The sequence below is a fragment of the Diceros bicornis genome, chromosome 5 (genome assembly GCF_020826845.1).
Source record: "Diceros bicornis minor isolate mBicDic1 chromosome 5, mDicBic1.mat.cur, whole genome shotgun sequence".
Classification (NCBI taxonomy): Eukaryota; Metazoa; Chordata; class Mammalia; order Perissodactyla; family Rhinocerotidae; genus Diceros; species Diceros bicornis.
Window position 1 is genome coordinate 14,545,743 of NC_080744.1, and position 12,238 is coordinate 14,557,980.

Sequence of the window (12,238 nt, forward strand, 5' to 3'; positions counted from 1 at the left end):
CAGTTTCTTGAGGAAGCAAGTAAGAAAGAAAAATTCTACATATGTTCCACCTTCCCTAGTATGTCCCTTTTATTCTAGTGATTAATTATATTGATAAAACTAGGCTTTTTTAACTTGGGGAAGATAATCATATTTCAATTAATTATTTTAGATAAGATATGTCAGAATTATTTGTTTAGGTTGATAATTTCATCATTTATAAAGTCATGCTTATGGTTAAACCCTTAAGCTATGAAAAAAATCCTCAAACTAACTTTATCAATTTGAAATTAGGTAACACAGAAATTAATAAAGATCAAAAGGGAGATAGAAAAAAAAAGGACAAGAAAAAGAGAGAGGAAGATCAATCTAGTGTGAGAGATGGTAAATTTTTAACTTTTTAAAGAACTTTGTCTTTTTAAAAAATTATGATTTTACTTTCTATATTGCTGAATACTGGTTTGCATATTTAGCTTTTGAAGGAAAGCCTTGGATTTGCTTTATCTGTGCTAACATAATGGAAAATAAAAGAGAAATGACATTTCTGCCCTTGAGAGTTGTATAATCTGGAGAAGAAGCAAGGTTTAAGATAAGAAAACGATTAACAGAAAGATGGAATCAATTGTATATACTGTTTATCATTGTTTAAGTACTATATGAAAATAGAAAAATATGGACATCCATTTATATTTATATATTTATATTTTATATTTAGAATGTTTAAAAGTGGGTAGGAGTAGGTGGGATAAAAATTGGACTTTGAGCCTACCACTGGTTTAATTTTCTTAAAGCACCTCTTTGATCAAAACCCATAGTGTTTCACCAACCTTTGAGTTACAAACCGTTCAAACTGACTTTTAAGGATCCAAAGGTTCTTCATAATTTGTTCTTTTCTTCCGCATTGGCCTCTGCAACCTTATTTCTTGCCATTAGCAATAAGAATGCCCCCCCTGATTTATCCAGAAAGATTTCTTCAAGATCTTTAAGTGGCAATTCTTGTTGCCTCCTTCCTTGGAGGTCTCACTGAGGCCAGAACTTTTCCTGAAGCCTTATATCAAAAAACCAGATAAATAGAAAGCACAAAATGAGAGGGTGGAAATACATCAAATGGACTGTATTATTGCATTTATTTCCCACTTCACTAACATTTCTCTTTAGTTTTGTCCAAAGAGCCATTTGACCCATCTTTTCCCTCTCCCATTCAGTTATTAATCTCAATTATTTTTAGAAGTTCTGAGACTTTTTCATACTGGTTGGTTATTTACTCATATTTTCAAACGTGTATTCCTTAAAACATATTCAACATAGTTTATATTCTGTGTCTAATTCTAATGTCTTAAGTCTTTACGGGTCAGATTCTGCTTGCTCATGCTTATAGTGTTTTGTTTCCACATGTACCTTGTGGCTTTTGACTATTAACTCGTTCCTCAGACTTTGATCTATGGAAATTTCTTCAGAGAGAATTTGCAAAGATTTGTATTTGTTTCTGCCGTTCACCTGAAGTCACTACCAACAGTGGACCACTTTAAAATCTCAGCCTCTGTTTTTTCAGATTTTAAACCTGTTAAAGGCTTTGCTAGTAGTTACATATTCTTAGGGTAGATTTATTTCCCCTTTCCACCCAACACCAAGGTCTAGATGAGCAGATTTCCTTGCTAGCTCTTTCTTTCTTCATGGTACCCTTTTCCTCCCTGACGCTTGAAAGTGTAGCCTCTTTGGGTCCTAGATTTTAGGTGAGCACTCAGCAACGTTGGGTGGGCCTTAGATAGCCTGTCCTGTCTCTCTCAACTTACCCAACAGTCATACAGGAGCTCAAGAGCCACTAGTGTTTGGCAGATGTGTTGCTTTATGACTTCAACTCATTGTGTATATCTTCACCTTCCCAGCTCTATTAAAAATTTCTTAAGGGTAGGGACCATAGAATAGATTTGTTTCATATCTTCTAAAGTGCTACACATAGGAGGAACAATATAATGCAGGAATAATGATAACAATAATAGCGTTTACTCTATGCAGGCAGTTTACATGTCTTAAGTATATTATCTTGTTCAATCTTCCAACAGCCCTCAGAAGTAGATACTGTCCACATATTAGTGTTGAGGAACCTGACGCACAAAGGCATTGAGTGATGCCCAAGCTCACATAGGGGAGCTAGGACTCACCTTAAGGCAGACTGACTCCAGAGCCCACGTTCTCTTAACCATTATGCTACTGCCCAAGAGGTTTTATTTGAGGTTATATGGGCATGATAGGACCAAACTATGTATGGAGTTTTCTATACCTTGCAGAATTTTGATGCAGTAGGCCCTTCATAATTAAGTATAACATCTTAGGAAAACTAAGGTATTAGCAGTATTGAAGATTAATTGAAGATGGACATCACATGCCAGTGTAAAAGGATAGGGTGGCCAGATTAATGGCATTTAGTCAAATGACTCTTAGTAAATTTTTTGCCCAGAAGACAAAGGAATGATGTTATTAATGACAGAAAGTTTCAGATGTTTCAATATGAATATTGGTGCTGAAAGTTCTCTTTAGAGGGTATTAACATTTTTTAATTTATGTCATTTTAAAAATAATATTTTCTTAGAGATAGGAGATAGTATAGTTGGCATTTATACATAATTGATATTTTTAATAACAGCTTTATTGAGATATAATTCACAAAAATAAAATTCACCCTTTTAAAGTGTACAAGTCAGGGGCCGGCCCGGTGGCGCAAGTGGTTAAGTGCGCGCGCTCCGCTGCGGCGGCCCGGGGTTCGCTGGTTCGGATCCCGGGCGCGCACCGACGCACTGCTTGGTAAGCCATGCTGTGGTGGCGTCCCATATAAAGTGGAGGAAGATGGGCACCGATGTTAGCCCAGGGCCGTCTTCCTCAGCAAAAAAAAGAGGAGGATTGGCGGATGTTAGCTCAGGGCTGATCTCCTCACAAAAAAAAAAAAAAAAAAAAAAAATTAATTTTAAAGTGTACAAGTCAGTGGATTTTAGTATATTCACAGTGTACAGCCATCTACAACTATCTAATTTCAGAACATTTTCATCAGCCCCAAAAGAAACCTCATATATGACTGATATTTAACTTAGAGAGCAGTCCATCTTTTATCTGAAAATGAGGAAGTGACATTCTTGATTCAAATGGATAGTAGCTGACTCAATCATATTTAGCCAGTTTACTAATTAGATCAAGATTTGATACAAAGACTAGATTAGGAACACATTGCCTAAGTTATTTTTATCTTTTAGCTATTGAAATCCCCAAGCATTTGATTTACATATTTAAGTAATTCTTTATGTCATAAACAAGGTGTGGCTCAGCAAATCTTTTCTTTAATGTAAAGTGTTTGTTTTTAATATCAACATGATCTTTTTGTTAAGTATTAGAAGAGAAGAATGGTAAAATCTAACCTGTATAAACTACCAAGAAAATAGTTCTAGGAGACGTCTAGAGTTTGTCTAGAAACTTTAATCACTTTCCCCTTTCATTTAAGATGCCAGTGAGAGTGGGCGTTCTTATAAAACAGTCCTGGACCGTTGGAGAGAATCTCTCCTTTCTTCTGCTAGTCTATCCCAAGTCTTTCTTCATCTTTCCACCTTGGATCGTAGTGTGATATGGTCTAAATCTATACTGAATGCTCGCTGCAAGATATGCCGAAAGAAGGGCGATGCTGAAAACATGGTGCTTTGTGATGGCTGTGATCGGGGTCATCATACCTACTGTGTTCGACCAAAGCTCAAGGTATTTTTTTCTTCTTCTACTTCTCCAATTAGAATTAAGACATTGAGATTTTGAGTGACAGATGATTAATAATCATTTATGTGATTTTTCAGACTGTGCCTGAAGGAGATTGGTTTTGTCCAGAGTGTCGGCCAAAGCAACGTTCAAGAAGACTCTCCTCTAGACAGAGACCATCTTTGGAAAGTGATGAAGAGATGGAAGAGAGTATGGAAGGTGAGGATGTTGAAGTTGATGATGATGATGAAGAAGGTCAAAGTGAAGAGGAAGAATATGAGGTAGAACAAGATGAAGATGACTCTCAAGAAGAGGAAGAAATCAGGTAAGTCCTAACATGCAATAAAACAAGAATTTGTGAGTCTTATCTAGATAATCTCTTGACTATTCAATAGTCAAGTGGAATGGTTGGGGTCCATAATTTTTTTAAAATTAGTGTGTAATATAGTGGTCTGAAGTTACCTTGCTTTATGGATTGTAAACATTTGAAATTATTCTCAAGGGAGTATAGTACCTATGTAAGTTTAGCTAGATCATAAAATCAAGTATGAGTTCAAGTTTGGACAGGAATGCCAATTCAGACCCATATCAAGGTTGATTTTACTTAATTTTATGCCTAAAGCAGCAAATAAACAGTCCAGAGGCTATTCATGAGATAAAGATGAATGCAGCTTCCCAATGCCTCTCTTCCTTTCTCAAGGAGTTGTACCCAAATATTGGTGATCTTGGCAGTCTACAGAGAGCGAGATGCCAGGAAGCACCTTGTATTTTTATACTTCTACCACATCAGCACCCGGAAACAACTTCTATACTACCATATAACCAAGTGTTCTGCAACTTAGCGAGCTGTGTCACCCAGGCCTAATGAATGGGTTTGGGGCCTGGTTGTTCCTTCTGTGGCACACTGGGGCAATCTCCCCTTATTTGTCCCTAACACCTCCCCCACTTTTTAACATTTGAACATTCCCATTCATGTGGAATCAGGAAAGTGAATGTGAAGCAAGGGCAACTTAGAACTGACGGAGCACAAAAGGCCACAGTCTGAGGAGGATACGTAGAGAGAGCCATCCCAACAAGTCGGGTTTTTGTGTGTGTGTGTGTGTGTGTGTGTGTGTGAGAGAGGAAGATTAGCCCTGAGCTAACATGCGTTGCCAATCCTCCTCTTTTTGCTGAGGAAGACTGGCCCTGGGCTAACATCCATGCCCATCTTCCTCTACTTTATGTGGGACGCCACCACAGCATGGCTTGACACGCGGTGCGTTGGTGTGCGCCCACGATCTGAACTTGCGAACCCCGGGCCGCCGAAGCAGAGCACACGCACTTAACTGCTGTGCCACCAGGCGGGCCCCCAAATCATTGTTTTTTGATAGCTGCAACTAGCAGGAGCCATCTTCCCTATCGCTTATAAGGGCAGTATTGTGTTAAGCATAAAGATGGTAAAGAATTTGGAAAATTCTTGGAAATGTTTTAGGTAAACTGCAGTCCAGGTATGTGGGAAGATGGGATTGTTTCATACTTGTCTACAACTTAAAGGCAATTAAAAGATTGAATCTAATTTTGTATTTTACAGTTAGAATCAGAAGATGGCAAAGAGGTTCTTGGCTTGGTATTCAGGAACCACAGGTTTAAGGCTCACTTTAGTGGCAGCCATTGGCCAAGACCGTAGGTTACCTCAGTATCAATGGTAATGAAAACTGACAGTTTTCTGTAGCATAAGGAGACAAAAGATTTGCATTTTAAGATTAGTTCATCACTCTTTTAAGGTTTTCAACGTGGTTAAGTCCACGTGTTAGTTCTCTTGAGGATTTTATTATAGTGTATCATAATTTAGGATTTCATTTTCATGATGATGTCCTGGAGTTACCAAGAAAATATTAAATACTCTCTTTGCATTACAAAGAAATACATGAAAGCACATTTTAGATTTCTATGAAAAATTTGTTGGCTCTGAGTTTACAGGATTTAGTATAGGATAAGTCTCAGTAATACAGAAAAGTAATGTATGTAGAACTCGTTGGCTGAATAGTAGAACAAGGGGAATAGAGGTAATCATATGTTCATCATTGCTCTGTACAGTAATTGTGTTGTCTAACAATATTTGTAGCCCACCAAAACGAGGAAGACCGCAAGTTAGATTGCCGATTAAAACAAGAGGGAGACTTAGCTCTTCTTTCTCAAGTCGTGGCCAACGACAAGATCCTGGAAGATATTCTTCAAGGAGTCAGCAGAGTACACCCAAAACAACTGTTTCTTCTAAAACTACTGGTAGAAGCCTAAGAAAGATAAAATCTGCTCCTGCTACAGAAACTAAATCTTTAAGAATTGCCAGTCGTTCGACTCGCCAGAGTCATGGCCCACTGCAAGCAGATGTATTTGTGGAACTGCTTAGTCCTCGTAGAAAACGCAGAGGCAGGAAAAGTGCTAATAATACACCAGAAAATAGTCCCAGCTTCCCTAACTTCAGAGTCATTGCCACAAAGTCAAGCGACCAGTCAAGCTCTCTAAATGTAGCTTCAAAACTTTCTTTCCAAGATAGTGAATCCAGGAGAAGAGGCAGGAAAAGACAATCTACAGGTATGAAGTCTAATTGAAACCGTCCTTACCTAAGAAAATTGAATAATTTGGAAAGATTGAAGGTTGAGATCCTTTGAATTATTTTTTAAAGGCCGTCTCTAAGATATACAAAGTTGTTAGGGAGCAACCTGACCTGAAACATAATATTCATTGAAGGGGCAGCTATTTGGGGAATAAAGGTAAACTATATTACTAGTATTTCTACTAGTGTAGCCTGGTGGTTGTAAGAAACTTGCAGACGTGTTCTGTTTTTTTGGGGGGGGTTTTTTTTGTGAGGAAGATCAGCCCTGAGCTAACATCTGCTAATCCTGCTCTTTTTGCTGAGGAAGACTGGCCCTGGGCTAACATCTGTGCCCATCTTCCTCCACTTTATATGGGACACCCCACAGCATGGCTTGACAAGTGGTGCCTCGGTGCGCTCCCGGGATCCGAACCTGGGCCGCCAGCAGCGGAGCGCACGCACTTAACCGCTATGCCACGGAGCCAGCCCCAGTGTTCTGTTTTTAATGGAGAAATTTGGCCAATATTTGAACAGTCTCAGTATAACACATTATAACACATTTCATTCTCTTCTACCTTTTCCTCCTTCAAAACACACATACTACCCATCATCACCTGGACAAGCTACATTAGGTTATTTGGTAAGGTTCCCATCTGACATACAGAATTTGTGGGCAGGAGAGAGTTGGGGGCAGTAATATTGTTAGCATTGATCACCAGCTATCTTTTTAATTCTGATAATTGTTTATAGTCATCTTTATCCATATAATAATCTCTTTATCCATTTATCTCTTCAATCCTATCTTTTTTTTCAATGTCAGTAGTAATAAAACTTTAACATTTCCAAAAAATGAAGTTAAGCATAAAAAATTGAACTGTAGATGGGTTGTACTGCCATCAAACACATGGCAGGATTAAGGAATTCATTGGTGAAAGAATAAAACATAATTTGTCTGTTTATGCCGCCCCCCGGTTGTCAGGTTTTGGGGGGGAGTATCAGGTAACTTTGCACCAAGATCTAATTCATCCCCTTATCTATTTTGCTCTTGTACGATTCTGAGCTCCAAGCTATTTGGAAAAATAATACATCTGAAACATTTTCATTCAAAAAAACTCTACTGAGAAAAAATTTTTGTTGTTGTTAATTGATTTGTGAAATTACTAACCTGCTTCTAAGGACAAATAAAGAAGGAAATGTGTAGATTTACATTTAAGTAGAGAATTTAAACACTTGAATTCATCTATGGACTATACTACCCTTTTCTACTAATTCATATACCTTAGGTTTCATTATATACACCTTAGATTTTATGAGAAAGCATTTTGCTTTAAGAAAATTCTTCATATAAAATTAAGATTTATGTGAATAATCTTTTACTTCATCATTGAGAATTACTTTTCTATTATGCAAGGTAATTTATAAAGCGGCCTAATATAGATCTGAAGAGGTTACTTTCCTAAGAATGTGTTTCAGGAAATACTGGAGAATTGTTTATTTTCATTTTACTGTAGTTGAAAACATACTTTTAATACACTGGGGTGGGCCGGCGCCGTGGCTTAGCGGTTGAGTGCGCGCGCTCCGCTGCTGGCGGCCCGAGTTCGGATCCCGGGAGTGCACCGACGCACCGCTTCTCCAGCCATGCTGAGGCCGCGTCCCACATACAGCAACTAGAAGGCTGTGCAGCTATGACATACAACTATCTACTGGGGCTTTGGGGAAAAAAAATAAATAAATAAAAATTAAAAAAAAATAATAATAGTACACTGGGGTAAAAAGCAATCTACAAACTTGGTGTTCTAGAATTTTCTTTTGTATTACACTCTTTTTACAATCTGTTACCAATGAAAGTTTAATTTTTTTTTTTAATTTTTTCATTTATTTATTTATTTCCCCCAAAGCCCCAGTAGATAGTTGTATGTCACAGATGCACATCCTTCTAGTTGCTGTACGTGGGACGCGGCCTCAGCATGGCTGGAGAATCTGTGTGTCGGTGCGCGCCCAGGATCCGAACCCGGGCCGCCAGCAGCGGAGCGCGCGCACTTAACCACTAAGCCACGGGGCCGGCCCTAATGAATGTTTAATTCAATTGGAAATTTTTAAGATTGAAAGGGACATAGTGAATATTTGGTCCAGATTTTCATATCTCTCAGCATGTCAGTTTGACATCTCAATGGATAGAGTGTCGATTTTCTGTTTGAATTTAGTTTGTATTTATATGACCTGTTTAGCTTATGATGATTAAATATTTTGCCTTGCCATCACCTAAAATTAATTTAATTGTTTATTCAGAATCCTCTCCTGGAACAGTGAATCGAAGGAGTTCAGGCCGACAGGGAGGAGTTCATGAATTGTCTGCTTTTGAACAACTTGTTGTGGAATTGGTACGGCATGATGACAGCTGGCCTTTTTTGAAACTCGTTTCTAAAATCCAGGTAATATTAGACTTTATAAAATGTATTAATGTATATTATCTGATTTAGTCTGTATGGCAACTTCGAGGTAGTCAAAACACCTGTTAGTCGCTGTCTACTTTTTTTTGGAGGAAAAAAAACACTTGGAAGGTTGGTTCCTGTATTGAAAAAATGAAGTTAGTATAGTCTTCTCAGTCGCTTCTAATCCTGTGACTGATTCTTGTAAATGATGACAGTGTGTTGAAATAACCTCAATATTTTTATTCTATGTAATGAATATGAATAGAGTTAATTCAACTGAGTACCGTTATTGATATTTCTATTATGTAAAACAGTGGTTCTCAAATTTCAGCATACAATAATCACCTGGAGGTCTTGTTAAAACACAGATTACTGGGCCCCACCCCAGAGTTCCTGATTCACTAGGTCTGGGATGATACCCAACCATGTGCATTACTGAGAAGTCCGCAGATGATGCTGATGGCACTGGTCCAGAGACCACAGTTTGAGAAACGTTGATGTAAAAGATAGGTACTCTTAAAAAACAGAGATGGCCTAATCTAACTAAGGGATGTGAGATGGCGCTGTAGTTACTTATGTATGTATGGCAGAAGGTAATGTGCTACACACAGTTACAGTGCTACAAGAGAAGTTACAGTGGTCTTTTAGAAGTAGAGGAGAAAAGGAGGTTGATGAAAGCATTTCAGAGGGAGGGAATAGTAGGAATTAGAAAGTTTTTAATGGAAGAACTATTTGTTCTGGTCATGCAGAAAGATGGAATTTCAACAGTGAAAAAGGGAATAAGGACATTTCAGGAAGAGGGAACGATAAGACTCAGACCCAGAAATGAGAATATGGGGACTGATGGGTAGTTTGAATGAACACAGGGTGTGAGAGAGAGGCTCAGACACAACTAGATTATAAAGAGTCTCACTTGTCAGGGTTAGGTGACGGTTTCTGAATGAAAAAGTGACATCATCAGAATTCTACTTTGAGATTTCTAGAGCAAGAATGTGAAAGATTAATTAATGTTGAATTGCATCTTATAAAAATTAAATCTCAGTTTGACTCTAGCTCATTTTTCCTAAGTAGTTTTTGTGCTGAATTAAGTTTTGTTACATACATTTTAACTATTTGTTACAAATGCAATAATGCTCATTAAGGGAATTTTTATAGACACATATATGTATCTATAGAAAGAAAAAGAGTGAGGAGGAGAGCATACAAGTACAACCATAATCTTTTTCTTTTCACAATAAATTAACATTTTTTATAGTATCAAATGAGCTTCTGCAACATTATAGTGACTGAAATGTATTATGTGGTTTTAATGAAATAATATATTCAGAGGTTAATATTCAGTTGCTTTTAAGTGCAAAACCTTCATGTATTTGACCACTTATCTCTGATAGATTTTCTATAGGAGAGATATATTTGAATTATTTTACAGGTCCCAGACTATTATGACATCATCAAAAAGCCCATTGCCTTAAATATAATTCGCGAAAAAGTGAACAAATGTGAATATAAATTAGCATGTAAGTAATTTATGTTTTTCTCTAATTATTTTTGTTTAAAGAGGTACAGGCTGTTTTTCTTTTCTTTTTTTTTTTTTTTTTGATGATTTTTTTTTCCCTCGCAAAGCCCCAGTAGATAGTTGTATGTCATAGTTGCACAGCCTTCTAGTTGCTGTATGTGGGATGCGGCCTCAGCATGGCCGGAGAAGCGGTGCGTCGGTGCACACCCGGGATCCGAACCCGGGCCGCCAGCAGCGGAGCGCATGCACTTAACCACTAAGCCACAGGGCCGGCCCTGTTTTTCTTTTGATTTAAATGATGTATACTAATGTAATTGTGTAGATGGCATCCCAAGAGGTCCCTAAAATGCTTATGTCTATGGAGATGAAAGATGGATGGGGATTGAATGAGTTAAAGATATTTTATAGAATCTGATCTTAATAGAAGTTCTTTATATCACGTATCTAATTACATAATTGCATAGTTTCAATAAAACAGTTTTAAAGTATTTATAGTTAAACAACTTTAAGCTTCAGTTCTGTTATCTTGTTTCAGAGTCTTCAGTTTCCAAAGATAAAAGTGGGCTTCTGTTTTGTTAATGTTTCCAGATATGATACAAACAAAAATGATATTTATAATTTATGTACATTCACCCTATTTTCATTTGTTTTTTTCTTTCCAGCTGAGTTTATCGATGATATTGAGTTAATGTTTTCGAACTGCTTTGAGTACAACCCTCGTAACACAAGTGAAGCAAAAGCTGGAACTAGGCTTCAGGCATTTTTTCATATTCAGGCTCAAAAACTTGGACTCCACGTCACACCTGGAAATGTGGATCAAGTTAGCACACCACCGGCTGCCAAAAAGTCACGAATCTAATTTTGTCCTTCTAAAGGATGTATTTGAGGAAAACAAATTGTTCATAAAAATGGAACATTAAATCATGCTCTAAAGCAGACATACATGTATAAAGCAATAACAGCTGATTGACCACATTGAAGTGTGGCCTGCACTATATTCTCAATTTTTAATATTAAGCACTCAGGAGAATGTAGGAAAGATTTCCTTTGCTACAGTTTTGTTCAGTATCTAATAAGTTTGATAGATGTATTGGATACAGTACTGGTTTACAAAGGTTTTTGTACATTTTGAAATCATTCATGTGTCCCAATATCTTGGAAAATATTTTTTCACCTATGATTTATTTTGTCATTGATAATTTTTTAGAAGTGTGGTATTAAGGGAGATTTATCTACACAGATAAATCTTCTGTTATAGCACAGTTTAGAAAAAAGTGTTTATGGCTAAGAATTGTTTAATGAACACATTCTTTCAACACTATACATGAATGAATCCAATTTTATATCCTTGAAGTGCTGTACCAGTGCTGGCTGGAGGTATTAAGTCTGAGTTTATTAACTAGATATTTATTTAGCATTCAAAGTAATTTGTGAATTTGTTTTGTATTTATAAAATTTGTACCTGGAAAATGTTCTTTAATTTTTTAAACATTTTACTGTGTTTTTGTTTCATTTCTCTAACTTCCTTAATGATCAGTTAATAAAAGGTAACACCCTCCCTTTTCCCTGACAGTTCTTTCAGTTTTACAGAACTGTATCATAAGTTTCTATGTACAACTTTTTAAGTGTACAAATAAAAGGATACATTTTTTTCAAGTATTCTGAATTTCTGGAATTTTTACAAATCAGAATTGGACTTCTAATGTGATACATACAGACCACAGGAGCCAATGTTGTATTGTACCTGAGTCTCTATGGCAGTGATGTACATCTTTTTCTGCCCAAACCCTGGAGGAGTAGGATACCTCCCATCAGTAACGGTAACGTTCTATGGCAGGGATTCTCATTAAAAGGAGGAAAGTTGGGAATACGCCCACCTAATTAAGAAACACCACTCTGAAAATTTTTTAGAAGTAAAATCGGAAGTACTATTTCTTAGGTGTGGAAGACATACAGGGGTTGAAGTTTTGTAGGAGTAGCTGTTCCTTTTTAGGACACAAAAGG

At 37.0% G+C, this 12,238-nt stretch overlaps 1 protein-coding gene across 2 annotated transcripts in view; it reads left to right on the forward strand.

Annotated features, from left to right (window-relative positions):
• Positions 1–11,893, forward strand: part of BAZ1A (bromodomain adjacent to zinc finger domain 1A) — an 85,469-nt gene extending 73,576 nt beyond the window's left edge. For both annotated transcript variants that reach the window (XM_058540732.1, XM_058540733.1), the window contains 6 exons: positions 3,470–3,717; positions 3,810–4,036; positions 5,816–6,285; positions 8,576–8,718; positions 10,148–10,235; positions 10,897–11,893. In XM_058540732.1, coding sequence (XP_058396715.1) covers positions 3,470–3,717; positions 3,810–4,036; positions 5,816–6,285; positions 8,576–8,718; positions 10,148–10,235; positions 10,897–11,093 — 1,373 coding nt within the window. In that variant the 3' untranslated portion in view covers positions 11,094–11,893. The remainder of the gene's footprint in view (positions 1–3,469; positions 3,718–3,809; positions 4,037–5,815; positions 6,286–8,575; positions 8,719–10,147; positions 10,236–10,896) is intronic.
• The last annotated feature ends 345 nt before the right edge of the window (positions 11,894–12,238 follow it).